At 37.3% G+C, this 26704-nt stretch overlaps 2 protein-coding genes across 22 annotated transcripts in view; one reads left to right on the top strand and one right to left on the bottom strand.

Annotated features, from left to right (window-relative positions):
* The window catches only part of SULF2 (sulfatase 2), a 163606-nt gene extending 158545 nt beyond the window's left edge, over positions 1-5061 (top strand). For 14 of the 18 annotated variants that reach the window (XM_055721682.1, XM_055721674.1, XM_055721675.1 and 11 more), the window contains one exon: positions 842-5061. In XM_055721682.1, coding sequence (XP_055577657.1) covers positions 842-1005 — 164 coding nt within the window. In that variant the 3' untranslated portion in view covers positions 1006-5061. The remainder of the gene's footprint in view (positions 1-841) is intronic. The other 4 variants (XM_055721685.1, XR_008734083.1, XM_055721687.1 and 1 more) reach the window with 4 other exon arrangements.
* A 2785-nt stretch (positions 5062-7846) lies between these two features.
* NCOA3 (nuclear receptor coactivator 3) overlaps positions 7847-26704 on the bottom strand; it is an 81884-nt gene continuing 63026 nt past the window's right edge. Inside the window, exons 6-24 of one of the 4 annotated variants that reach the window (XM_014279829.3) lie at positions 25998-26098; positions 24836-25010; positions 24112-24300; positions 23755-23856; positions 22826-22966; positions 21520-21667; positions 20218-20606; positions 19083-19963; positions 17381-17516; positions 16084-16272; positions 15305-15544; positions 13775-13901; positions 13124-13295; positions 12057-12353; positions 10850-10954; positions 10168-10393; positions 9776-9950; positions 9088-9229; positions 7847-8031 (exon numbers count right to left, since the gene is read on the bottom strand). In XM_014279829.3, coding sequence (XP_014135304.2) covers positions 8020-8031; positions 9088-9229; positions 9776-9950; positions 10168-10393; positions 10850-10954; positions 12057-12353; positions 13124-13295; positions 13775-13901; positions 15305-15544; positions 16084-16272; positions 17381-17516; positions 19083-19963; positions 20218-20606; positions 21520-21667; positions 22826-22966; positions 23755-23856; positions 24112-24300; positions 24836-25010; positions 25998-26098 — 3947 coding nt within the window. In that variant the 3' untranslated portion in view covers positions 7847-8019. The remainder of the gene's footprint in view (positions 8032-9087; positions 9230-9775; positions 9951-10167; positions 10394-10849; positions 10955-12056; positions 12354-13123; positions 13296-13774; positions 13902-15304; positions 15545-16083; positions 16273-17380; positions 17517-19082; positions 19964-20217; positions 20607-21519; positions 21668-22825; positions 22967-23754; positions 23857-24111; positions 24301-24835; positions 25011-25997; positions 26099-26704) is intronic. The other 3 variants (XM_014279830.3, XM_027805200.2, XM_055721669.1) reach the window with 3 other exon arrangements.

The raw sequence follows: 26704 nt of genomic DNA, 5'->3' as shown, positions 1-26704 counted from the left end.
AAAAAATACTTCTTTAGAGGCCGTGCAGCCTTGTGGTAAGCTGGCTTAAAAATAACTTAAGCACTAGCCTCCTTTTTGAAGTTAAAGCTGATCAGCTTTCCCTTGGTAGTGCCAGGTAATTGTGAAATAACAGCACATCTAAGAAGGGTTGCAACATGCTACCAAGAGATGTTATCTTGTAACTATGGATTGAAATTCCAAAAAGCAGATGGTTCTCTACTCTTGTTCTAGGTTAGTTTCATCATTTCCTATCCCTTACATTTTCTCTGGGTGTACTCAATAGATCTGCTTTTTTATACTGCTTGGGTTTGGGTTGGTTTTTTTTCAATAGTTAGTGACAACAGCAAACCAAAAGGTACACTTGCATTTCTTCTTTTTAAACTGCATTTCTTATACCCCTTAATATAATTGAAATAAGAAATGCTATTTTTCAAAAGCGCATGTAGATAGCCTTTAGAGCTTGAAGACCCCCATCCCCAAAATACCGTTATCTACCCAAGTCCACAATATTATATTGGGTCTTATTTAGTACATGCACCACACTGTGCATGTACATTCTGCACATTCTGAAATCAACAGGTTTTGGCATTTAAATACACCACCGAAGGACATTTGCAACCTTTCTGTAATGATATCTGTCCCAATTTATGACCTATTTTACCTAGAGTTAGGGATTAAATATGAAAATAACAGCTCCAGTTCACATGTATGGAAATATTTATCATGGCAATACACGTTAATCTGTTAATATTCTTAGGTCTTTTTTAAAATTGCGCCTTACCTGACACGTTATTCTGTTGCAAGCAGTGGTTAGTAACCTTGTTAATTTTTCTTCATCTAGGACTTAAAGATGGAAGCTACGAGCAGTACAGGTACATTTCAAAAAAAAAGCTGTTAAATTACTATTCTGAAGTAATGCTGAATGTCAGTGTGGGGTTGGGAAGCACATGGACAGGCACTGCCTGGAACGGCCCTTGCAAGACCTTTCCACCCCAGTTACTTTGAAACACTGGAGCTATTTCTATGTTACTTACAGCAGGTTCTCAACTTTGTAGTCAAAATTCAGGCTAAAGTCTTCTCCTTCCTCATCTTTCAGACTGTAGTGCTGGTGGTTTTCTTGGTGATGGTTAACTTTTTTCTCCTTTTGCTGCTTGAAAATTAGGCAGTTTCAGCGCCGAAAATGGCCAGATGTGAAGAGACCATCATCTGCCAAGTCACTGTGAGTTGGGAGCAGTTCACAAAAAGCATTCGTTTTTACTTACCTTTCTTCCCTTCACTTCTCTTTCTGCATGCAGCACTTTTTAACATCATCATTACTGTCATGGCACGTCCTCTAAATTATGCAAGAAATGTGATACTGCCATCGTTGCAGGCAACTACCGCTGTACATAACCTCTTGGCATCTGTTTTCTGGGAATTTAGGAATATTAAGGTCAAGGCAATTTTGAATGAGCAAAGGTGGATGCTCAGCTGAAGAAACCAGTTATGGTTAACTGTCATTAAAAATTAGAGGCCGTTATATCAGTTTTGTCTAAATTTAAACTTGTAGCAGCTACCTGGTGGTCTTTGTCATCATCCAGAAAGAACAAAACTGACGGTAGTTTCTCAGAGTAGAGAGAGTATCAGGTATTTATCTAACCACAGCCTCACGTGCTGTGAGCAAAAAAAAGCAAGTTAGAAGAGAAAGCAGACTACAAAACAGATCTGTACATCGCGTTTCATTCTGACATTATATTAAAATCTTGATTGCTTTTTGGTTACTTAACTGCCCGTTAGAACTTGCAGATGATACTCAGTTCTCAACTTGCCAGAGCCCCAAGGTGAGACAACAGATTTAAAGACATGGCGAAGTTCCCTTTGCCGTGCCAGTTACTGTCACTCAGTCTCCCCTTGAAAAGAAAGTTGAGACTCCTGCTCGTTAAAAATCATAAGGTGTCTCAAATGGTGAAAAAATACGTCCAAGTACCAGCATTCTCAATTCACCCACGAGGATTTGCTCATTTAACGGTATTATTTTTATTTCTAGTTGAAGAGATCCAAGACTGGCTTTAGAACCAAAGCGAAGCTAGAATTAATGAGATACAAATTTCTGTACAGGTTGACGTTTCAAACATACTTGGATTGTTTCTGTGATATACCTGCTGGATTTTTATAGGTGGTCCACAGTGTCTCCATTGGTTTTTTTCCTGCATGGAACCATGAAAAATATCTTTCTTTCTAACTACTTCCCACTAGAACATTACACGCTAAATTGTATTTGTTTTATTTTAAAGAGGACAACTGTGGGAAGGATGGGAGGGCTAACCTCCCCCAGCCGCTGCACCTCCATGAGGATACAAACTGGCCAGAACTTGAATCCATGTACAGACTCAATGAAAATGTGTTTGACTTCAGAAAGAATCGCAACATTAGCCTGGAGGAGTGGATAAACTTTGAGGCTGAAATAGATAGAATGTTTGCACTGGGGAGTGAATTAAATAGTTGCAGTGACACGATGGGAAACGCTGCCAGAACTAGGTGTCTCTGAAATCCACTATTGCACCTGCTTTTTGCTTCGGATTATACCTCACCAGCTTCACAAGGCATCTGACATCAAGATGACACCGCTAACACTGATCCGGGAATTGACAGAATTGGAAATACAGCCGCAGCCCGAAGAGGATTGCCATCCCAGCGGGCAAAGTGTACACAACGACAGCGCAAGTAAAACACAGTAAAAACATTTTTTCAGTTGTCATGAGAAAAACTTCAAAGCCAAGTATAACTCTGAAGCAAGATTTAGAAAACATGGACGCTTTTGCTTCTAACAGGGGTAAAGGTAATGGTGGAAGAGAACTCTTAAGAGATTCAGGAATTGAAGTGAGCAGCATTGAATATTCTCAACAACGTGGTATTTCTCAAATTTCCTCTAAGGATATGTTTTAGTTCCATGCCTACTTGTCCATCCTAGTGAGACCTCTAGGAAAATTAGGGAAAATCTTGACTAACAGGACGCCAGATTTTTGGAGGGGTTGTGTAAATATTGATCAATATACTGTTTGAAAATAAATTCCTTCAGGTTGTGAAGACTTTTGTTAATAAAAAGAGTGGAATGCCCACACACCATTTCTCAAAATGTTACTTAATGTTGCATAGTACATTTCAGAATTTATCCATTTTTAAAAGTACTGAAAATTTTCAGTAAATTTACATCTTAAATTTTAATGAAATCAGATTTGTATGAAGTTTTTTTATGTGGTAATATTATATTGCCTGTTCAAAACCAAAACAGTTCCTTTGAGAAAGCAGCATTTGCTTAGTAGTGTAACTTTTACATTTATTTTTAAAAAAGGCAGCTCCAAGAAGTTCAATACTTGTAGCCAATAAAGAATAATCTAGGTGTAGTTTAGTCTACAAAAGAAGTAGATGATCTGAATGACAGTTACTGTTTAAAGGCTTTTAAAGGGAAGAAACCATCATTTTACTAAGGAAGCACAGTGTACAGAGTCTATTTGAGTATTTTCATAAAGACCTTATTAAATACATTGTAGTACAGGCACTACCAGCGATACTTGTATTTATGATTTTTTTCATGTTAATCTGCTACCTGGTTTAGAGGCACATGCAGGAGGGAGCTCGTGACAGACTCGACCAGCTGTGGCCTTCACTCTTAAGAGGTACCTTTTTTTCCAAAACACAAACTTAATTTGCACTCTAGAAACACAGCCTAAAAATAAATCACGGAAATTATTTTGATACCTTCCCTTGCAGATTAGGAAATTCAAGTGGAATTATTTCACAAGGGATATAGAGCTCTAGTACCAAACCCCCATACTCCAAAAAATACACTTAGATTTAGGAACCAAGAAAAAAAAAATGCTGAGGAAGTGGCAGTGGGGTCTTGCACTGTACATGCTATACAGTAAAACTAGGCTTGAGCGTGGATTTGTATTACATGTAAATCAAATACGCTTCCCAAAATTTTTTTGAAAGGTTGTTTTTTTTTTTTAATTATGGAAGTAATGTACAATTGCCTGTCTTAATCTAGCCATATTTGTTTATAACCTGTTACAGATTCCATGGATTATCAGAAAGATCTGCTAGATGATAAGATCCCGGATCAATACAAATAAGTTAAAAATACTGAATTTAAACTCACCAACAGAAACAACAGCGTTGCTGCTTTCCAGAGCAGTGTTAGCTGTCTGCCATGCCCAGCAGGGATGCAGAAGGAATACTAGGTTAGATTAAAAAACATTTGCACTTACCCTTTTTTTTTTTTTTCATGTTGAGCCTATAGTCTTTGACAAGATGAGCGCGTGACTCAGTGTTCGTGCTCCCCTCACACCCTGGGCAGACAGCGGGGAAGTTCCCTTGTCCCTGTGCGCAAAATCTTGAGCCGTGGGACTCGCAGGTGACACAAGAAGCAGCTGTCACTTTACGAAAGGTGGGTTGTCGCCAAGGCGTGGGGAAAGCTGCACCTCTTCGCCTTTCAGCGCTGCTGAAGACTACTATGGAAGTTGCAAAAGACATAAATTCCACTCAGCGTCAATGCATCTGTAGTTGCTAAATGGGTCTCTTGGGTGGAAGGGCTGAGGCTGTTACTCCCTTAGCTTTTACGGCCAACTAGGAAAAGAATTAAATTATTCACTATACGGAGCTTTCCTCAGCAATAGCACCAGAGTTCCTCTGACCTTCCCAGGATACAGTTATCGGCCTTAACATACTAGACAGCTAATACACCGTGTCACCAAGTTCAGATTTTAAATAGAAACCTTTATTTACATTATTATTAACATCCAAACACAAAAATCAGAAGAGCAGTAATACCTTACAACCAACTCTTTTATAAATCAGTCCCCATGATTTTTCTGTTTTGCAAAATAAAGATACAGATTTTTCAAGCAATACTTATAATGTAAACTAAACTTAAATGCAATTCTCAATACTGTATGCCTTCTCCTGAGAATTTTTTAAAATATTGCTATCAGAATTACATGGTTTCATACTTGCTGTATCATTGTGTCATCTGGTAGTCTGCACATAAATTCTAAAATAAAATGTGTGCTAATTGGTACAACATTTAAATAGTTTTGTCTTATGACTGAAAAATGGTCCTGATTTTCTAACTTTAAAAGCAGTATTTCAGGGAAGATTGGAAAAAAGTACTACACAGGAATTTTATAAAAACATGGTTTCTGTGATCAACAGAGCCAAGTAGCCAAACGATACTCGTTATGCGGCAGTGATCAGAGGTGGTTGTACTAACTAGTTGTTCTCTTCGTGTTGAAAAACGTTACACAGGTTGTTTTTAAAAAACACATTCAGAAAAATCTGCTGCTATAGAACCCAAACAGAATTGGTGGAGATATTAAACATCGTCAGATCTCAAGATCAGTTTTATTTACAGCAGTGGGTACGGTTTCCAAACTACATGTAGTATTTAGGATCAGTGCTGCCACGAAAGATGTCATCAATGCATTTTCAAAATGCCCCCCGCCCCCCACCCCCTGGCCCCCTTAATCAAGTTTAAACTAAAAATCTTTGGATTCAGCAAAAAAGTAGGTACTGGAAAGCTCCAACATTCTAACCACAGATGAGAAAATGATGATCCTTTATGGTATCAGTCAGGTACCAGTTACACACAGATGTATAAACAGAATCACTCATCTAAAAAAAATTCAAAGGGCACTATGTATAAAGTAGCATATAGTCTAAGAGCTCACCTAATGAAAGCAACCTGGGTTTGTAGCTTCCATCAATATAATGAACAACTACAAAATATAAAGATTGTTCTAGTCTGGTTTAATATAAAAAGCAAGGGATTGTTGCCTTTCAACTTCAGTAGGCAGCACTTAACAAATAAGATACGTTCTAAGAAATAAAAAGGAAGATAAAAGTTCCTTAGGCTTTTAAAAGTTTTGCATTAAAAAACACACATGAAGTGGACTGAAGATTTCAAATAAATACTATCACCTAATCTACATACTCAGTACTAATTGCAGAGACAAGGTTGCATAAAGTAGATTAATTGAATCTACATTCCCTTTGGAGCACACCTGGCTGTATGTTAAGGATGAACGTTTTGAGAATATCTCTAAAGTTATTTCTATTACAATGGAAGATCACGGAATATTCTGAACTAACAAAACCACCTCCTGCTTACAGTACCAAGAAGAAGCAATCAAGAACACACATTTTTTTTTTCTTTTCTTTTTTTTTTTTTTTTTACTCACTTGGGAGAAGTCAGTTTTCCATTACACAGTGAACAACAGAACAAAAGCACCACACATCTTAAACATTTCTGGGTCGTCCCTTACGGAAGTTCAGAGGTTTGACTTGTAACTGCCTGAACCTGGAAAAACTGCAAAGGGATCTTCATTCCACAGAACCAAAACAGGCAGCAGGAAGGGGGGGACGACTATCAGCAAATAATATGAATAAATTTGTAACCAAACTTAAATACTGATATGAGAGAAACCTGCTTAGAAAATACATTCATTACTATTAGAACAATCCAATGAGGTGCAGACATTTGGTTAAATTGTGGCTTAATATCCTTAAAGATTTCTGGATGTCATGTAACAACAAATATTTTGCAACAGACAAACTTTGAAGAACATTTACAGTTCATTAAAATCAACCAAAAAAGACACAATCCAGATTCATCGACTGAAAAGGCAACAGATAATAGAGAGACATGACCGTCATGACAAGTCGTAACATCTTACACTGCAGAGCCTTTTGCCAGATCACCTTATGTAAAAAGAAATGTAACAAAGCGCGCACAGGTGGAGAAAGCATTTAAGAACTGGTCTTTTATAAAAAGCTATATGTTAAAGATGTAAAAATAAATGAACTGTTGAAGACCAAAGAATAGAAAGATGTGGGCCAAAGTCACCCAGCTTCAAAGTCATTAAATTTAATTAAAAAAAAGAAGAAAAAAAGAAAACAAACAAAAAAACCCCTATTTGGACCTCAACTACACTGAGTTTACAGAAATCAATTTTGTTAAATATTTAGCTTCACAAACTCTGCAAAAATGAGTTAGTGACCTACAAAAGTCATATATATAATACATTATCTTAAAGATCATATTTACAAAATTTATTCACAAAAGACTGCAAAATTCTGATTCAGACTGCAGTGCCTTGCCTTGAGTTTTATTTTCAAAAAGATGAAAGATTATTGCTCTAATTTCCATACACAGAAAACATTACATTATGCAGTCTTTTCAAATAATTCTTAAGAGATTGTGTTTGAGAAGGAACATGAGTACACCCTACCTTCATATTAAGTCCTTATCAAAGATATTGCATTAATCCATTATATAGTCTTTTATAAAGTGCACTCAGCTGCACATCAATATGTAAGTATTTGTCACAATTGTGTTTTAAATAATTTAAATTCATTACCCTCTCTTTTTACCCCTTGACTTCAATGGACAGGATTTTGGACTAGTATGTGCCAATTCATTTTGCACTGCTACTTTGCTTGGGAAATCTTGACTCTTGGGGGTAAGAGATTAAAAGCAGCATATATATTCAGGATTTAATATAAAAGAGTCAAGGCTAGGAACTACATTCTCTGTCAGATATTGTTACTAGAGAAATCAGAAAATTCTTGCCACCGTGACTTCTCCAGGCACTTTTGTCTGCCTGTAGTTCAAGGGCTTTGGATAGCTACAGTAAATAGATAAGGCATACCAGGAGTCTACCCATCGTATCTACCAAAATGCCATTGCCAAATTCACATTTCTAGAGGCAGAGCGCCAAAAATACTTATGACCTTTTTTGTACACCACAATATACAGTAATACAGAGACTGCTTCTACTAAAATTTATTTTTGTTGGGTTGGGGTTTTGTGGGTTTTTTTTCCTTTGAATGGAGTAACTTAGGACAACATGGCGATTAACAGGAAAAAAAATCACATTTCCGTAAGGCCAGTACTAGTTGCTGTGAAGAATGCGTAGCTTTCCTTTATAATACTAGTGCATCATTAATACAGCGCATTCTTGTTTGAAGATATGGTTCTAGGTGTCAGCAGTATTTCTGTTAAAGAAAAGAAGAAATAATTACCAGAGAAAATAAAAAGCACCTTTTCTGGAGGAAAAAAAAAAAAAAAAAACACCAAGAAAAAAAAAGGTCAACATACTGTATTTGGAAAAGTACTGACAGTCAGTTTCTAAGCAGAAGAATTTTATTTTTATTTATTTATTGCTCCGCTTTGAAGATAAATTTGTAGACAAGAAATGCTGTCCCAGAATTTCCTCAACGTGTTATTTGGGTATCTTCACTGTAGGACATGTGAGTTTGGAAAATCTGGCATTCCACTGTCCTGTTCCCCTCTTTATAAAAGGTACTTGTTATATCAAAATCCACCAATGCCTTACTTATCCCCTCCAGAAGTCCTCAGAATATTTTGGCTGCTTCCTTAGCCACCTTAGAGAAAATTTCATGAGGTACCTTCTACTTGAATAAATTTAGCTTACCTCAACATTACATTGCTCATCCCTTGGTATTTTGTGGAAAGATTACAGTAAAAGTATATTTAGTATTTCAGCCTTCTTTGCAGTGCCTGTTACTAGCTCATTTTTCCCTTAAATAAGGGGCCTAAATTTTCCACAGTTTCTTGCCATGTGAACACAAGCTATTCTAAGGTATTACAAGGGTTGGTATTGTCACTCGCTTCTGCCAAAGAAGGATACTGTGCTACCAGGATTCTTGGTCTGACTCATGAGAGCTATTACCTATATATAATCTCTTTTACATCTGCTAAAGATGCTTTTCACAATCTCTGCGTTTTGCTTTCTGGGGTTTCTCCAGGCTCAGAAGTATTTAAGCATCCTTCATGCTGTTTAAGCCATGATCCTACCTGTGATATTTCAAAGTCAACAGCTAATCACAGCGTACGGCTCGGGTTCATCATGGATTTGATTTAAGCATCATTAAAAATAAGGTATCTCTTGGGACATACAAATGGTAGGTCCACAGATATAAACAGGATAACTGAGAACAGGATTGTGCCAGAGGAACAGCTTGAAGCAGATTGTATTCAATGGGAAAAGAATTTATGGATCTCTTCATCCATTTTTATGTACAACTTACCTGGTCTGGACCCATAGGCATCCCTGACATAGGCATGGTATTAATATTCATCTGTCCGATGTGGCCACTGCTGCCATTCATGTGCATCATGCTGTACGCTGCCGGACTACCTTGATGGCTGAACTGCTGCTGTGGGAAAGAACTGAAGCACAAAAAGACAAACAAAATCACCTTCCAAGAAGTTTACACATTGATATATTGCCTTCCCTGCACCAGCTGTCAACACATGAAGGAGAAAATTATTTGTATATTTCTGGTTTCTACTCAATACCTGTTTAATGCAGGAACCAAACTTTCCCTCTCAAAAGGGATTTTGAGGTTTTAGATACACAAAGAAGTATGTGTATGCATTTCCTATTGTAACCTTTTTGGAAGCTTCTGTTAAGGGCTGCACTGTCCATGGTAACACTGTTCTGAACTGTATTCCCCTCCGCCCCCACGTTATTTTTTTTCAATATTCAAAGACTATGTTGTTTCCAGTTACAAAGATTGCAGAGCTCCAATATGAATAAATGGAGCTAAGCATAATAAGATACATTTCATCAGTTGTATTTCCTAAACCAAAGCAGGATCAAGGGCAGTACAGACATTACAGATATAATTTTTTTTCCCTCTTCTAAATCCTTTTCCTACTACAACCCATTGAACAGAGCTTCTGCTTTCAACAGAACAAAAGACTGAAGTTCACCTGCTCCTGGCCACGCTGCCCGACGGCCAGCCCTTCATCTCGGGGGACTGGTACATTGTTGCTGTCTGAGGATGCTGCATCATAGGATTCTGGGAGGGTCCAATTCTCGATGACATCATTGAGTTGGGAGGGCTTGATACTCTGCTAAAGGCAGTGTCAGGTTGTTGGCTTATTCCTTAAAAGATGAAGGACAGACAATATACTTCAGTTACCATCACCCGGCACTTTAGTTTGTTTTCTTGCAATGATGGGAAGGGAAATGTCATCCTTTTTTGCAGAAGTACTTTCTGTTTCTCAGAATGATTGGTATTTAGGTAGTTTGCATTAATAATAAATGAAGAAAGGGAGAAGAAAACCAGACAGACAGAAAAAAGCCATGTTAGTACTAGTACCGTAGTTCGGTGGATAGGGGAATTGCTGTGGAGGAACTTGAGCCATTGGAGGGCCTGTCAAAGCACTATCCATGCTTCCTGAGGCAGTCACGTTTGGTGGTGGGCTGAAGGCCTGAGGTTGCTGTTGCTGCTGCATCATCATTGCCATCCTCTGTTGTCTAAAATGATGACTTATTAGCTCCCTGTTACGCTGAGCCACCATTTGAGCATTAAGAAAACCTTGCTGCTATCCCCCAAAGAAAAGAAAAATCGTATTAGAAAACGCTTCTACAAATGAAATCATGTCAATCAAACCACCTACACTCTAAGACCCAACATACCCATTCATTACCCGAACAGAAAGTTAAGAAAACCCACAACCAGTACAAACATCATCAAAACATCAGACAAAAGTTTTCATTCATTTGTCATTGGTGCTAACAAAATGACAGATCGGCTATCATATCCTGCATGGAAAAGACTACTGGCACACTGTATTGATAGCATGACCTAAGGAACAAATCCCTCTGGAATCTCATCAATAAGAGAGGTAAGAAACCCACCTTTAATTGTACAGGGGAAAAACCAAACAAAAAGGAATACTGTGGAACCATGAAAGAAGCTCCAAATTCTAAACATATGTGTAAAAGATGTCTCTATTTAAAAATTACTGTTTCAGATGGCTAGTGTAGTAATTACTAACCTGTGATCCCACCTGCGGCTGCATAACTGGTCTCATCACTGACGTATTACCACTAACTGGATTTTCCATCTTCATTTCAAGCGACTGACGGGTCTGATTCATAAACTTGGAAAGAGATGTTTTAGCACTATTAGCTGGAAAATACCAGTATCTGAATAAAGTAATGGCAACTCCTCCAAAAAACATTCTTTACAGACCTCCTGAATCCATGAAGTGCAAAGGTTAATTTTTGCCTTGTCTGATGTACCTGAAGTACCAAACTATTCGGTTAAGCAGCTCAAACACACACAAAAAGAAAACCCCTCCAAACAGTACAGCACTAACCGGCTTTTTTTTCCTTCTCTTGAAATTGGCACTTTTTAAGAATAAATCTATAGCACACTACTTGTTCCAAATCATGTTTGGGGCAGAAGGGTATAACCACTAGTTTTGCTTAAAATAATAAAATTTTGCCTCCTCTCCTCGCCGCCACAAAACCCCAAAGCCATACAGATTGAATTAGCGTCATAAAACAACCAAGAGAGAACGCAGTATTTCCTAAGGGTTAAACATCGCCCTTCCATGTCACACAGCACTATCTCAGTTTTCCAAGTTATACGTACACTGTATTTGATATCAGGACTGCATTTTCACAGGGGGAACCCAATGCTGAAATCATGCAATGCTTTCAGCCCCGTGTCAAGGTCTACGTGTCTGTACCTACTCTCTCACCTTTCATTCTAAGAAGATACCTCAAATGACATCAAATCAATAAATGGAAAGCAAACTTGTATTTCAGTAAGCCCAAATGATTCATTAGAAAACATAGTGAAAAAGTAACATTTGATTCATAGCAGAAATGCAGCTGCCCATTTAATGGTATCAGTGAGATTCAGAATAAATCTTAACATGGATAAAAAGATCATCCAGAGCTACGTCGTACAAAAGTATTGTTTTTAAGTACCAATAGTGGTGTGTGCTGCAGGAACCAATCCAATCTGTAGCTAAGGACGCTGGTGAAGGACAAACACTTGCCCTAAATACAGGTTCTTTCACTCCTACGGCCATAAGGCACTCAGTGTGGAAAGCGCTGTCAAGACGAAAGATCTGTCCTTTCAATCATCTGCCGTATTGTCAACTTTCATATTTGTGAAGCAACACAATTCAGTGTGCACCTTATTCCATTCCAAAACAAGAAGAAAGTGTAAACGCAGGAGCACAAGATTACCTGCTGCCCCTGAAGCCTCTGCTGGAGCTGCATGCGGAGCTGCTTTGGTGTATTGGTTCGAGGTCTCATCACATTTGCTCTAGGATGCATACTTTGAAGTGGAAAATTGCTCTGTTGGCTCATCTGATTCATCACTGAATTAAAGGATGGCTGTTGTCCCTGAACGTTACTAAAACCTCCTGGCATTGCTGCCCCTTGCCCTTGATAGGGCTGACCATATAATGAAGGCTTCTGGTCAATCATAACTGAAGATTCCTGACCTTGAAATGAATCTTGTTTGGGTTCCAAAGCTTGTCCCTTCAACAGATACAAAAGTGTTTTCACTAGCAGTATATTCTTTAAGTAGGAATTCCTAAAGAAACAACAAAGCTAATACAGCATAGAACAACCTTGGGAAGAAAAACTCTTGGGAAGAACATAGTATGGACAGATTACTACTAGTTTTGTCTTCAGACAAATGAAATAGCAAAAGCTGGTTGCTTTTCTTTTTTTAATCCATTCTGCTGCACGCTGCTTACATTGGCAGACCAGTATCATTAGTCCAGCCCTTCTGCACTTTTTAAACTGCTGTTGGTACAAATGACAGTGTGATTCTCTGGGTTTTTTTAGAAAGTTCCAAATTACTCATAGAATTTCTTTTTCCTATTTGCTAGCCATGCAAATTCAAGCTGGAACTGGAGATGGAAGTGTCCTACTCACTAACATGTCACTGCCAGACAAATATTTCACAACCCAATCTCAGCTGACAACAGTTTACCAAAGAAACCCAACACAATTCACTGCTTACAGAATTATAATGATTTACACCCAAAAAAAAGCCCCCTAGATACCAAGGCATATTACAATAAACTTAGATCAGAGGATGCCATTTTACGTTTTTGTAATGCACAAGAAATACAATCATTACTGAGCTTCCGAAAGGTACTTCCAAAGGCAGATTTAGGAAAATGAAGACAAGGAAGTGAGGAGAGAGCGAGTGAGGAGGCCCTCCCTCTTCACTTTATTTTCAGGTTACAAAATAATGCAGGTTTTTGGAAAACAAATGGCCAAAATCTCTGTTCACTTACTTGGTTTACAAGATCAGGAATTCCTAATGCTCTGTCAATTTCTTCCAGACCTGTGACATCCGTATTACTCAGCAGCGTGTGCAGCTGATCCAAAAGTGCCCTTTCATCATTCTGGCCTTCCATGTTTGGTGCCGAACATAAGAGGTCATCCAAAGAGTTTCTAACTAATTGTCTATAAATATAAAACCATTACAACCATTATGGACTATAAAGGCATATATGTAGTTTATATATAATATATTGACCTGGAGATAATGAAATACTATAATCACCCAGAAAACTGAAGTAAAACTGAATAAGTCCCAAATTTAGGTCCTAAAATGCCCCGTCAACTGCCACATATCCTCGAACACATGTAAATTGTGTTTTGTCCTGGCTTCTCCATGTGCCAGCAAGACATGATTTCAGACTTTCCCACCTCTTTTTCTCCATGCCTCCCAACACAAGGATGGATTGATTTTGTTAGCAATACCTTTTTTGTGGAGCTGGGTTAAAAGATACCCTACGTCATATCATCGGTAGAAGCAGAAATAGATTCTGACTCCAATCTGTTATCCCCGCTATATATACTACATTCATATTTGTCCAGGTCTTAAAGTCTTCTGACAAACAGCGAACTTAAAGTTATATTAAAACCTTCCCCAATTCTACCTGTTTTGTGAGCCCCGCGATGCTTGCTCCATGGACAGCATGTTGTCAGGCCACGATCCTGGTTGGTTAGATGGTCCTGGCTGTCCATATGGATTCCCCCCCATGCCAATGTTTATCTCATTTGGCCCTGTGAGGTAAAACATTTGTGTGTTTTTTAAAAACAAAAAGGTGTCATTTTGCTCTCCCAATGCTCACCTAAAGCATTGTGGATGAGTACACAAATTGTCAAGCAGCTTCACAAGCTTTCCATTAACATGTTGTAGAGTGTGTACATACATAAATTCAGAATAATTTTTAAATACAATAGACCACAGCTTTAAATACGACAGCAATCTAAAGCTGCTACCCTGTTAGAGCCTAATTGCCATTTCTAATCCTTAAACTCCTAAAATAGGATCTTTTGGCAGATTCAGCAACTTTATATCCAAAAATATATGGGGTTTCTGGCCAATGAAATCTAGGTACTAGCAAATATACATTGTTACAGGGACATCAACATTTGGCATTTTAAATTCCAAAACAGGGTGAAAATCAAAACTGAAGGTACATAACGCTTTGCTCTCTGGGAGTACGCCCTGCCTTCTATCTATTCAGAGACATACAGCACTACATAGGGGAGTTTGTGTCATCCCATTACTTCCCAATATTTGTAGGAGTCACCTAATGATTTCTAGCTAGCTAAGCTGAGGAATGCTGACTCAGTCATGACTGCACAAATTTCTTCCTGATTTAGACTCATATCCACACATCACATGGAAACAGTAAGTCAGAAAGAACTAGTAACAGTCCTGGTAGCCTTTCATGATAGAAAAGGAAAAAAAAAGGAATGCCACTGTCTATTTTGTCCCTTTTTGGGCACACCAGCATTGGCACATTAGACAGGACAATTTCAGCTTTAGGCTAAACCTTTGTTAGTGATCTAGAACAGAAAAAAAGCACAGGCTTTAAGACCCTCTTGGTATTTCAAACATGCAGCTTATTTTCTCCCATGCAAACACGAATAGTTAGAAGAGAACCTGTATTTGCAATGTGGTTCTATTTGAAATTTGGATACTCCATGTGAGAAGAACTTAGAAATACTTAGGAGAAAGCTTTAAAAAAACCCTGATTAGTAAGACGTTAACAGCAAAAACACATGTATTTAAAATACAATGGAACTAAACTAATCAGAATAACTAAACTAATCAGAATACTAGTATCGTCAAATATAATCATAAATGGCATTTAGTCCCTGGAATTTAGCAGAGAAGTGCTGCACTAAAGAAATACATAGAAATTATCCCTCAGAAATCTGGAGACTCGGCATGAATTACCTGTGTATGAGACACACCGATATCACCAGAGGAAAACAAGAACACCAAAAGGTCATCAAATGTCCCAGTCAGGGCACAATAACAGTCTTTACCTCAAAAAGCCTTTGGATGAAAAGCTAGTATTCTACTAGAACTGAAAAGACTCTGTTGATGTTGAATGTTTACTACGGAACCAGTGAGATTGTGTTAAGTAGACAATAAAATGTGAAGAACTTACTCATGTGAATCATTTGCTGTTGTAGCATTGGTCTAGTACCAGGTATGCTGTTGGAGCGAACGGGCAGCCCAGACATGGAGCTGCCCACCGCGGGCCTGGGAAGGGACGCACTGAACTCGGCTCCTGGTCTCAACATCGAAGCAGAACTTGTAGGTTCCAACCTGTTCACCTTTGAGTTTGGCAGACCCCAGTCTCCTGACTGGTGCTGATTCATCGGCACATTTCTGTTGGGAGCACTTGCTATAATGAAAAGCAGAAAAACACAATTAATTTTTCATCTAGAATATGTTACATATTTTCGGTTTAGATTATTTTTATGGGGGGTTGCTTTGTTTTAGCAACAAGGACACCTGCCAATAACACAGCAACTCACTGAACTCCTACAAAAGCATCTAAAGCTTACCATGCCAAGTTCTAAATCCAACGACTACACTAATCTAAATAGATTTTAAAATATTAACGACTGACTGCCATCGTGACCTGTTCTTGCTTCTGTGTATCAAAGGCGTAAGTTAAATTCAAAACTCGCAATAGTAGAAAATAATTTAACTACTAAACAAAAGTAAAAGTAGTGGTAACAATACATAGATACTAAACAGTTATGTTCTTACAATTTCAGCTAGGAATAATAATTAAAAGTATTTATATGCTGATGGCAAAACTAGTATTCTTTAATATTAAAGGTTTCTTCTAACCAAAATTCGTATTTATCTTGCAACCTTTTTTACATAAAAGCTTGTTCCTTCACAATGAGATCTATTTGTACACAATCAACAAACCCAGATTTGCTCCAAAATTTTCCTGGTTTTCCATCATCCTTGGACTTCCACCCATCAGGTTTTGTTTTTGTAACATGGAGAACGCACTGACATTCCTCGCTGAAGCACCTGAGCCCACAGGGCTGTCTAAAGACACAGCTCTGCTGAAAGGCGGACGGGTAGGCTGCACAGACTGGGGACTCCTCATACCTGTTGAAGAATTAAAAGATGCATGCAACCATACATTTTAAATAGAAAGTACCATTAATGACTTAAATAAGTCTGATCTATTTATGGGCGCGTATATTTGACCTTAAACAAGCCAGGAATAGTTAATTTGCTTATGTTTTCACTACACAAATCACATATTTTGAATACATAGTTAGGAACTTTTTACAGGAAAAGCCAAATGCAGCTCCCTTTGGCCTCGGACATTGAAGAAGTTCATTTTAAGGTAAGTTCTGTAACAAATCATGTTTTTCACATCTTGAAACACACTAGTATTACAGACTCCTTGATATATATAAGTGCAGTGCCCAGCCTTTGGATAACTCTAATAGAAACAAGTCAAATGGTTCTATCTGGAACAGGCTGAATCCAGACACAGTGTGTTCCCGAGCACAGCGCAATACATGGACTAACTAACGTCACTGTGCTCCACAGCCAACAGTGTCAGTGGCCCCACGTGTTCTTGTACATTTTTCATTATCCATGTTTCACCTCCTTAGGTTATCTCGGCAATCTACTGCCCTATATAATCAAGAGATGATCAACACTATAAAACAAAGTGACAACTGCAGTGATGCTGGTCTATTGGCAAGGTTACCTTTGCCTCCTAGTCAGCTTCCTACTAAGGAAGCGCACTCCCTTCAATGTCAAGGAGGAGAACTGATTAGAATTTGCAGGCCAGAAGATGGTTTTGCATAGAGGAAGTGGGAAATCAAAAGATTGCCACCAATCCCGTATTATTTCCCTAATCATCTGTAAGGAACAAAAATTTACAACTCACAAAACATTTTCCCTGATGTCTTTGTCTCTTAGAAATCTACGTTAGACAAACCCCAAAGAAACCATAACATAAGGAGCTGAAGTTAACAATATTCAATGTGCATATAGTAGATGAGCGCTGTCAAGACAGCTAATAGTGTACATAATAGCCTATGAAAGCATAATTAGCCATTTTGCATTACATTTGTCCTTCAAGATATAGGAGATCAAGAAAGCGTTCTCTAAGGATTTGAGGATGTATTATGTTTACATCAGGTAAGAAGAAAACCCTAATTTTAAAACCAAAGTGATATTAGATGAAATTCCTTACCCAGTAGGGCATTTCCTTGAAATAATGCTTGTTTTGTGCCAAGGTTATTTCCGTTTGCCGACATAGCATTATTGTAAAACTCTGAACTAGTCAGATCACCTAGAATTGCATCCAAATTATCCAAGTCTCCACTCAGCTGAAAAAGACGCAGTAAAATGCCAAGGTTATTTACTATCATATGACTATCCTTCAGCTTTTATTTAGCTCCTTGCTCATCTTCAAAAGATATAACTGGGAGACAAATATTTTTTAGTTCACTGACGGTACCTTGGACTCTATTTCCAAAGAACTTCAGTTATCATTTAGCTACTTTTTTTTTTCTAAGGGTACTCTACTCTGCTTGGCTAATTTTGAGAAATAGGAGAAACTGATACATATAAATAAAATGAAAAACACCTCTGAATATAAACATTGCAGTCATCACAAATTACCAAGATAAAAACACTAATGAGAGCAAACAATGTCAAGAATGTGTACCATTCAGCGATAAATAATATATTTGTCATACACAAAAAGCCTAATTTGATCACTGATAAACACAACACCACATGAAAAGCACTCCTAGATCTTTCCAGTATGCTGAAGCCCTGACCTTCTTTAAAAAATTGTCTTTAAATCAGACGCAGTTTTAAGAGAAAAAGAATTGCATATATAGTGGAGTCATATCTTCACAAAACAAGCTTCTCTGAATATGTTAATTATATCTCAGGAGCAAGTACTGAAACTGCATGATGGGTACTATTATACAGTTGTTAGTGACTTTTCCTTAAGCGGTACTCAAAAAAATGTTATGAAGTGTTTCATTTATAGCCAGCCATTAGCTAATATAAAAATTGTGCAGTCATTTTTTATTTACATAGTTATTAGTGACTTGGGAAATCCAAGTTCTAAGATATCAACACGTTTTCAGTAAACTCTGCCATACTGACCAGTATTATTCACTTTGAAGTAGTTCCAAATGTGACTTAGGAACTAAATACAGAATAAATATCTACACTTCGTAATTTTAAGAACAGCTGTCTCTAACAAGTGAACTGCTGCTTTCAGGAGAGTTGTTCCCAGTGACAGTTTGCTAGATCATGGCATTTCTTGGAATTTCAGCACCAGAAACAATGAAACAAATAAATATACATGTATTTATTTGAATGCCTAATATGTATACATTTGGAACAACATTTTCCCTTATTTTAAGGAAAAAAAAGAGTGCTAAAACCAATGAATGCACTAAAAACAATCTATAGCTATTTTAAGTATTACACATTTTTGTGCATTGTTTCTATTTTCAAATAGAAATTATGTTTTACCTTTTGCTATGGCATTGCCAACTAATTACAGAGGCAGTTACAGCTCCATTTCCTAATAAGCCATAAAAATAAACATGTGCTGTGTGAAATAGCAGATGTTAAAGATCTGATTGTAAAGAGTAATTTGTAAATATACGCTACCTTAATCGTACCATAACTTAAAGATAAGATTAGTCCAGGACTTCAGTACAGCACATTTGATTACATGCATGTCCTGTAGTTCTCTTTGTTTATGCTCTTTCAGTTACAATAAACCCTGAGTGTATGTTTTCACACCACTTGCACAGAACTTTCTTAGAAATGTTTATACACACATCCTAAAAATTTTTATATTTACCCATTCAATGTAATAAAAAATGTTGCTTTGTTCACTACCATCATTTTACATTACACTGTACCTCCTCTCCTGGTTCCGTTTTTATTTTCATCTCTTTTTCTTGACTAGAAGTAGGAATTGTAGAGCTACTGCATTGTCCCATTTTATTATCCACACTTTCTACTTTAGGCTTCAACTCTTTGGAAAGTGGGTCCTTAACATCATCTTTATCTAAGAGGTATCTTAGTAAAGCATTGTTTTCCTTCTTCTTTGGGCTGAGTTGTTCCTGTTTGACAGTGCCTTCTCCACAGCTGGCTGTATTACTAGCATCATGATATGTGTCTTTTCCAGTCGCTTCAGCTGTGATCTTGGCTACCTCTGCAGGAGAATTACCGTTCTGCAACAATTTATGTAAAATCCTATGCTTCTCTTGCAGGAGCGAGCCATGCATGTTTGAGGAGGAGGATACCCCTCCAGATGTTGATGAGGAAACTCCTGAAGGGCTGGTAACGTTGGTAGAAGTTTCTTTACAATTTGAGTCTAAAGGTGAGTTTGATGCTGTAGAATGTCCTCTTTCATCTGAGGAGCATGTGAGTAGCTGAAGCAGTTTTTTATGCCCTTTGGTTTCAGATGGTCCTCTCTGACTTTCAGATGCCTCCAGATTTCCCTCTTTAGTATCTTTCTCACTAAGAGGATCCCTGCTGTTTGACTGGCAAATGGAACTTTCCACTTGGTTTTGCTCACAATACAAACCAGAAGGGCTTTTGGAGTCCTGGGTACTCGTTTTACTTTGCTGAGCTATGCTCATGTTTGGGGAATTATCCAATTTTGGACCCGGTGAAGAAAGTGTTGATAAAAGGGAAGTTCCAACACCCTCACTGATGGCTTGAAGAGCACTAAGAGAACTGCTAGAGAAAGTGCTGTTGCTGGTGTTGCTGGCAGATCCCATTGGAGAGTGCATACCTGTATCACATGACAGAGATCAAACTTATTAGACTACAGTACTGTCTGTATCTGCTTTTGCTCTGGATTACGTATTGACTGCCACACTGAGTTAATTACTTTAAAATAATTTTTTACCATGAAATTAGGTATACTACATTTAAGTAACAGATACAAGGTCATACAGAACTGTTAAAAAGGATGAAGGGTGGAACACAGATAAAACTGAGAAAAGATAGCTTTAAAAAAAAAAAAAAACAGCAAAAATAAAATACCTGTAACTGGAGAAAACTGGTGTGAAGTCATTTTTGGACTCCCTCGGTTCCTAGGAGATATCATTAGATTCTGTTGGCTGGAAGTTAAACCAGGACTACCATGTGGTGGGCTACTTATGTTTAACCCATAACTGCTGTTCTGATAAGCAGAGGACTGCATTCCGGGTCCGGAGTTCACTGGCCCCATATTACCGGGGCCTCCATACCGAGTGCTGCTGAGCTGACCCGCTGCACTGGGATCTCCCATGCCATAGCTCCTGTTCTGCATTGGCATGCCTTGACCAGGTGACATGTTCATAAGACCACCAACAGAATTTGTGTTTCCAGCCACAGGTGTTCTGATGTTTTGCCCAACTGAATTAGGATTTGGCCGATATCCGTTTTGTTCTCTGTAAGTTCAACAACATCCCCAGAAATCCCAAGAAAACAAATTAAAACAGTTTTTTTGGAATCAAGTGCAACAAAGACAGAATAACATTATTAAATAATTTTCCAAAAAGTTTTTCAAAGAGAGTAGTGCAAACTCAAGCTTACACAACAGCAGAACTAAGCCATGCCCTCATTTATTCATGACAGAAGTGCTTGGTCTTTTAGGTCATTTGAGTTGTAAATACATACAGTATCACCCCTTAAAAAAGCTTTCATCAATAGTCATTTAGTCAGATTTATCAGTTTAAACATCTTCCTTCTGTTACTCCCTTCCTGAGTCGATGCATGACACCATTCTAGTGTGCACACTAATGATGCCCTGAACAATCACAGCTACTCATTTTTCAGCATCTGGAGGCATTTTAATGCCAGAAGCAGACAGATTCCTTCCAGAGCGGCATTTCAATTATTCTTGCAATCAACAAGAACAGGTCACAGGAAGTGCTATTTAAGGTACATTTGACTTTGAGTCATCAGTGATGCATCTGAGGGGGTTTTGTTGTCTTTTTAATTGGTGTGCAATTAAAAAGAGTAAGATAAAGCATGTAAGTGAGTATTTCTATTTTCAGTGTTTCATCATTATGTTAAGAGACTAATGAATACATAATACAGCCCCCATGCAGGCACTGAGGAAGCAGTCTCTTCTGACTGGGACTGTCTTTTCTGCCACACAATTAAGTTGGAAGTGTCAGTGTTAGGTTGACGCATCTATTTGTACGCTACGCAACTCTGCTTCCCAAGTTATTCCCCCTCTGCTTGAGTTTTAATCAGATAAAATCTTCTGATATGCTATTCTTTTCAGGTATCTCCAAGGTCAGATACATTTTTAAAAGCTATGACACTTAAATGACAAACAGATACCACTTATTTCACCTTTGAAGAAAGTGGGTAGAGACAAATCCATGGCGGTCATTAGTTACAGGATTTCGAAATAGTTTACTCTTTGTTTGCGCTGTCACTATAGTACCATCCGCTAAAGAAAACCGATACAATGGTGTTTCAGCATGACCTTGTGTATACGCTGTAAAGGAAATACATAAATATGGTTCGTATTTTAAACCCCAAGAATTATTAATATGTATTCTATAGAATTTTAACACAATACCCTTCATTTGCTGAAGATTTTTTAAAAAAGAGAGAGAAAAAATAAATTAATAAGAAGACACACCCAAGACAGATATTCAGAAAAGGGAAGTATTCCACATTTCCCCCTAACTCAGTAGAGGGAAGATAAAAGCAAACAGATTATTTCCATGCTGCAGTATTTTGTGCTCATCATGCACAGCTGGCAAAGTTCTACATTTTTTAACAGACCTCCAAGGCTAGGTTAGTAGGTCTTCATGGCTTCGCCTTGTGAAACTATTTTTAAGTTTGAAAGTTTTATTTCAATCAAAAAATTGCAGAAACCATTGTTTTTAATCTGAGCTCCAAATTTCTTGTTAATTTAGGATTTAATCAGTCAAGTCAAAGAACTTCCAATGGAATTGAAACTCCACTTTCTGCCAGTATGAGTTTCTCTTTATTTAGTATCCCCTCTACCTGAATTACTTAATGAATCCTTCAAAAAGAACAGAGTTCAGAAGACTTAGAAAATGTCATCTTTGGCTGTACTTCACTTTATCTATCAAGGTTATCAAATTAGCATTACTAAATACGTAACACTGGAACACTGAAAATATTTGGAACCCTTGTGTCTTGAATAAGAAAAAGGCATCAACACAACTGCTACCACTTTTACTGAGCTATCCTTTAACAAAAGGAAGGATGAATTAAAATAAAAAGAAAGTCAAACTAATGTTAAAAATAACAAGTTAATGATAATTGAGGATTACGTGTTATTATAAAAATATAGCTCTCATTGTCATTGATGTATCCATCTGTGGGAAAAAAGCTTACTTCAGCTTCCGGCTCCCAGATCATGTGTCTGATATTTTCATTGATAATGAAAATTATCAAAACAGACACGGTAGAAAAATAAAACAACTTCCATCAGAATTACTATTTCCCAAGAGATCATCCTCCTTAAGCTTGTAAATGAGTAACAGCAATTAACAGTAACAAAAAACATGAAAGAAAAAAAAAACCACAAGCAGAATTTAGCTTTTTTTTTTCCCCCAGCAAAACATGCAGCCACTAGAAGAAGTGGCAGTACAACCAAACATTGCAAATGGATTTTTACCTTCGTGATAGTGGCGTTTGTTTGACCATGACTGTCCATCATTGTGGCATAAAAACCTCTGAATACAGCGACGAATTATATCTTCAAATCCAGGCCTCATGGAGGACCGCAATGAGTTTGTATCAATGTTGACAAGTTTGCCTGTACAGGAAAGAAAATACACAAGTCAAACTCTTTACGACTATGCCAATCCTTTGTATAAATACGGTACATTTCAGAAGGCTCATTTTAATTGTTCATCAGCCTAACACCAAATTTTGCGTATGCAGCAGTTATATTTATGAATTTTCTGCCATATGAGAATATGATGCTGCTTGTTAAAACATCAGTATTTAAAGCGGTTTAGATAACTGAGTAAAAGGAAATTCAAGCATGCACAGGTTAATGCCAGGGCTTTAGCAAACACTAACTTCAGTCTCTGGTTATAGGCACCCAAAAGATGTATGCACAGGAAAAATTTTCAAAAACACTGACCAACTACACCCACAAATGAACATCATAAACACTAACTGGCATCTGAAAAAGCCCCATCTAGGTTATGTAAGTTTTTCAATTTAAACAGCATAAAACACTTTAACCATTAGCTCAGACACCGCATAAAAGTACAAGCATTCTGAAGAACTTTCATTAGCTTCAGTTACAATTTAAAATATTTCTTATGTGCCAAGGAAAGCACAATGACAACCATTTGAAATGCTGCCAAGTTAAAACACAAGCAATGCTTTATTACCAAGCTGCCGAACAATAGCATACTAGCACAGAGACTGCCAACAAGGGTCTACTCCAAAAACCAGTTGGGAATTCTCAGTATGAATTCTGCTAGCCACTACAGGTACATACTTTATTTACGTACTTGATTTATTTAAAACAAGAGCACACAGACAAGAAAAGATATACCTTCATACTTTAATCTTGGGTACATTTCTCACCTGAAAGATCATGTCTTGTAATAAAGCTCTCTGGATTTGCTGGAAATACCCTTTCTGCAGTTGTGATACGTCGTGCCACACAAATCATACAGGACTGCAAATCTGTATTTTAAAAAAGAAATGTTTCTTCTTTCACTCCTGTCCTGGTTTATTCTATTAAAGCATCTAATAAAATAGCTGAAACGTCTTTAATTGTTAAAACGGAAGTGTAGACAATAAGAATTGAAGTTTTTGCATTCTGTTCCTACTTACTTAAAATGGATTTCAGAAGTTACAGATTTCATAACACATACCAAATACCAAAAAGCTTTACCCAGAGATTTCTTTTGTGTACAGTAATGCCACAAGATTTCCTACCTTCCCCCTCTTCCATCATAGCTCTTGGCTGAGATAATGCAAAGCACTGCATTGTTTCATATCTTTGACGTATATCCTGGTGGCTGCCTACATCTTCCAAAAGATCATGAGATGTTTTCACCATCATCCGGCAATTGAATGTATGACTCTTCTGTCTAGGTGCTTCATTGGTCCAAGCAACTCCATTAACTTCAAAGAACACAGGAAGAATTTATAAACATTTTCAGATAAAATCAATTCATAACTGATTTTTCTTAACTTAGATACCTTGTTCCTAGATTAGGGAGATTAAAGAGTACTTCAAGAGGCTTTCTCAAGATACCATCAGGTTTATACCAATAGTAGTATTGCAAACCAAATTAAAAAAACTCCCCTACATGACACTTTCAGTCACTTGAAGGAGAGCTGAAGTCATTCACATATTAAAAAATGAAGCAGTTCTCTCAGCTAGTCTTGTGGCATTAGGAAACGTGTTCCTTTAGTATCCTTGTTCTAAGATACAGGTAAACAAATTGCAAAGGCTAAAATACAGTGTGACTTTCTACCACATTTATTTCTGGTGGTATACTTCAGTAAGAACACAGTAATATTCTTCATAACATATTTCTGCAGTCAAATACTCTTTGTGTGAATTACTTGTTTTGAAAGGTTATCCAAGTTGTTTTTATCTTCTCTGATTGCTTTCCATCACCTAGTAACAGCATAGTAAGTCAACTTTTATTACCTGAAGATTTAGGTAAGTTTTTAAGAAAGTCCTTCCGGTCCTCTTCATGCAAAATAGCATAGACACTTGTATTAACCAAGTCTTCTTGTTTATATTGCAGATACTGTGTGACATTTTCTGACACAAATACTATGTTCCCATCTCGATTTACAACAAACAGGAAACCGTCCAATGCCTAAATATTAACATGACAACATATCATGTAAGACACACCACCTAATACTGAACATAATCTAGTTTAAAAACTATGTGGGTGATAAATGCCAAGTTACAATACATGCATTTCTTTTCAAAGCTAGAGCTGAAGTTTTAAATTTTTTTCTGAGGAAGACTGTGCCTGGTAAGGAATGATTTCTATATTAAAAATTAATCTGTTCATTTTTTATTCCATTGAGCTCTTTCACAGTGATAACCACCCTTCTTGTGTTCAAATAAAGCAAAAATGAAACAAGATAATGAATTCGTAACATTATTTCAATAGCTGGCAAATTGGAACAAGAAGAAATTCAGTAGAAACAAGTAGTAAGACATGAGCACGAAGACATTTCCACCAGCGAGTGACAAGATAAGAAGGTCCATCCATATCTTAAAAGACTATTTTCTTAAATGAAAGAAAAATTCAGTATCTATGTAAAACAATTCAGTTTCAAAAATGCTTCTTAATGGACTTGTAAATATGGACTGGTTTTCTAGGCATAAATAAAAGATATCCGCTATGTACATTTTTTTACAAATATTCTTGGGTTATTTTACTTGACAGCAACATTCGCTTAAAAATGCTTTACAATTTAGAAACACAAACCCTAATACGCATCACAAACCTCTAGTCTTTGCAAAAACTTTATTTTAGTGCCTATCCCCTAAAAAAAGTAAAGTATTCTGCATATTAGTAAGCACTGCTTTATTAGTAATTTGCTAATGACTGCTGGAGAAAGTAAAGCACAAGAAAAAAACAAATGCTATTCTCCTCTTTCCTTTTACAGAGCATTTCAGCAAAATTAAGAAAACATGATAGATTTTATTCCTGAGCCTTTCAAACATAGTTCTGTATAGTTTTTGCATACTGTTTATGACTATAGGATTGCAGGCTTTATTGTAATATTTTCAACTGCCTTAAGTATTCGTTTCCATAGGGATTTACTAGGGCCTAATTTGTACTTGCCTGTAATAGAAGAGGTCCCAATGAATCCTTATCAATAACTCCTTGACCCGTAGAAGATACATCAGCTTTCTGAACATCATCATCATTAGAAACTGCTTTTCCTGAAACGCAACAGATACATTTCAGTAAAGCAATGTTTTGCAAGAAGGCCAGACTTTAATATCACATGCCAGATTCTAGGAACCATGTCAATAAAGGGGGCAAAAAAGAACGAATAAGAGGTTTCATATACTGTTAGTTGCTTAAGACTGTAACAGCTAAATAACGCCAAACTGCTCACATAAATTGACTTGACAGTTAAAGTTGACAAGATCAACTTGTTTTGTGAACGGTATTTCTTCTGCTGCTTTTGGGATTATCTGTCTGGTGAACGCCCGTTAAATCTTTCAATGGCCCGTAAACACTCCTACATATCTCTTACTTGTGGTTTTATTTTGATCATCTCATCATCACTGGTCACAATCTTCAGATGCCATCACCAATATTCTACAAAAAGGCTTTGGCTCATATTAACAGACACGTGTGTGTGTATGTATGTATACGTATGTCTGTGCGTATGAATAACAAAATCATATTTTGAGAGTCAAAATATCCTAAATAAATTGATTGCAGCAAAGGCGGAATGGGAATCCATGCCAGGTAGCAGAATTACAGAAAACAAACAGTAAACTTCGCTCTGTGGTACTTGCTGGGTAGCTAAGCAGACC

This window comes from Falco cherrug, chromosome 10 (genome assembly GCF_023634085.1).
Source record: "Falco cherrug isolate bFalChe1 chromosome 10, bFalChe1.pri, whole genome shotgun sequence".
NCBI lineage: Eukaryota > Metazoa > Chordata > Aves > Falconiformes > Falconidae > Falco > Falco cherrug.
The sequence above is the reverse complement of the archived record's forward strand: the minus strand, read 5'-3'. Positions and strand labels throughout refer to the sequence as shown.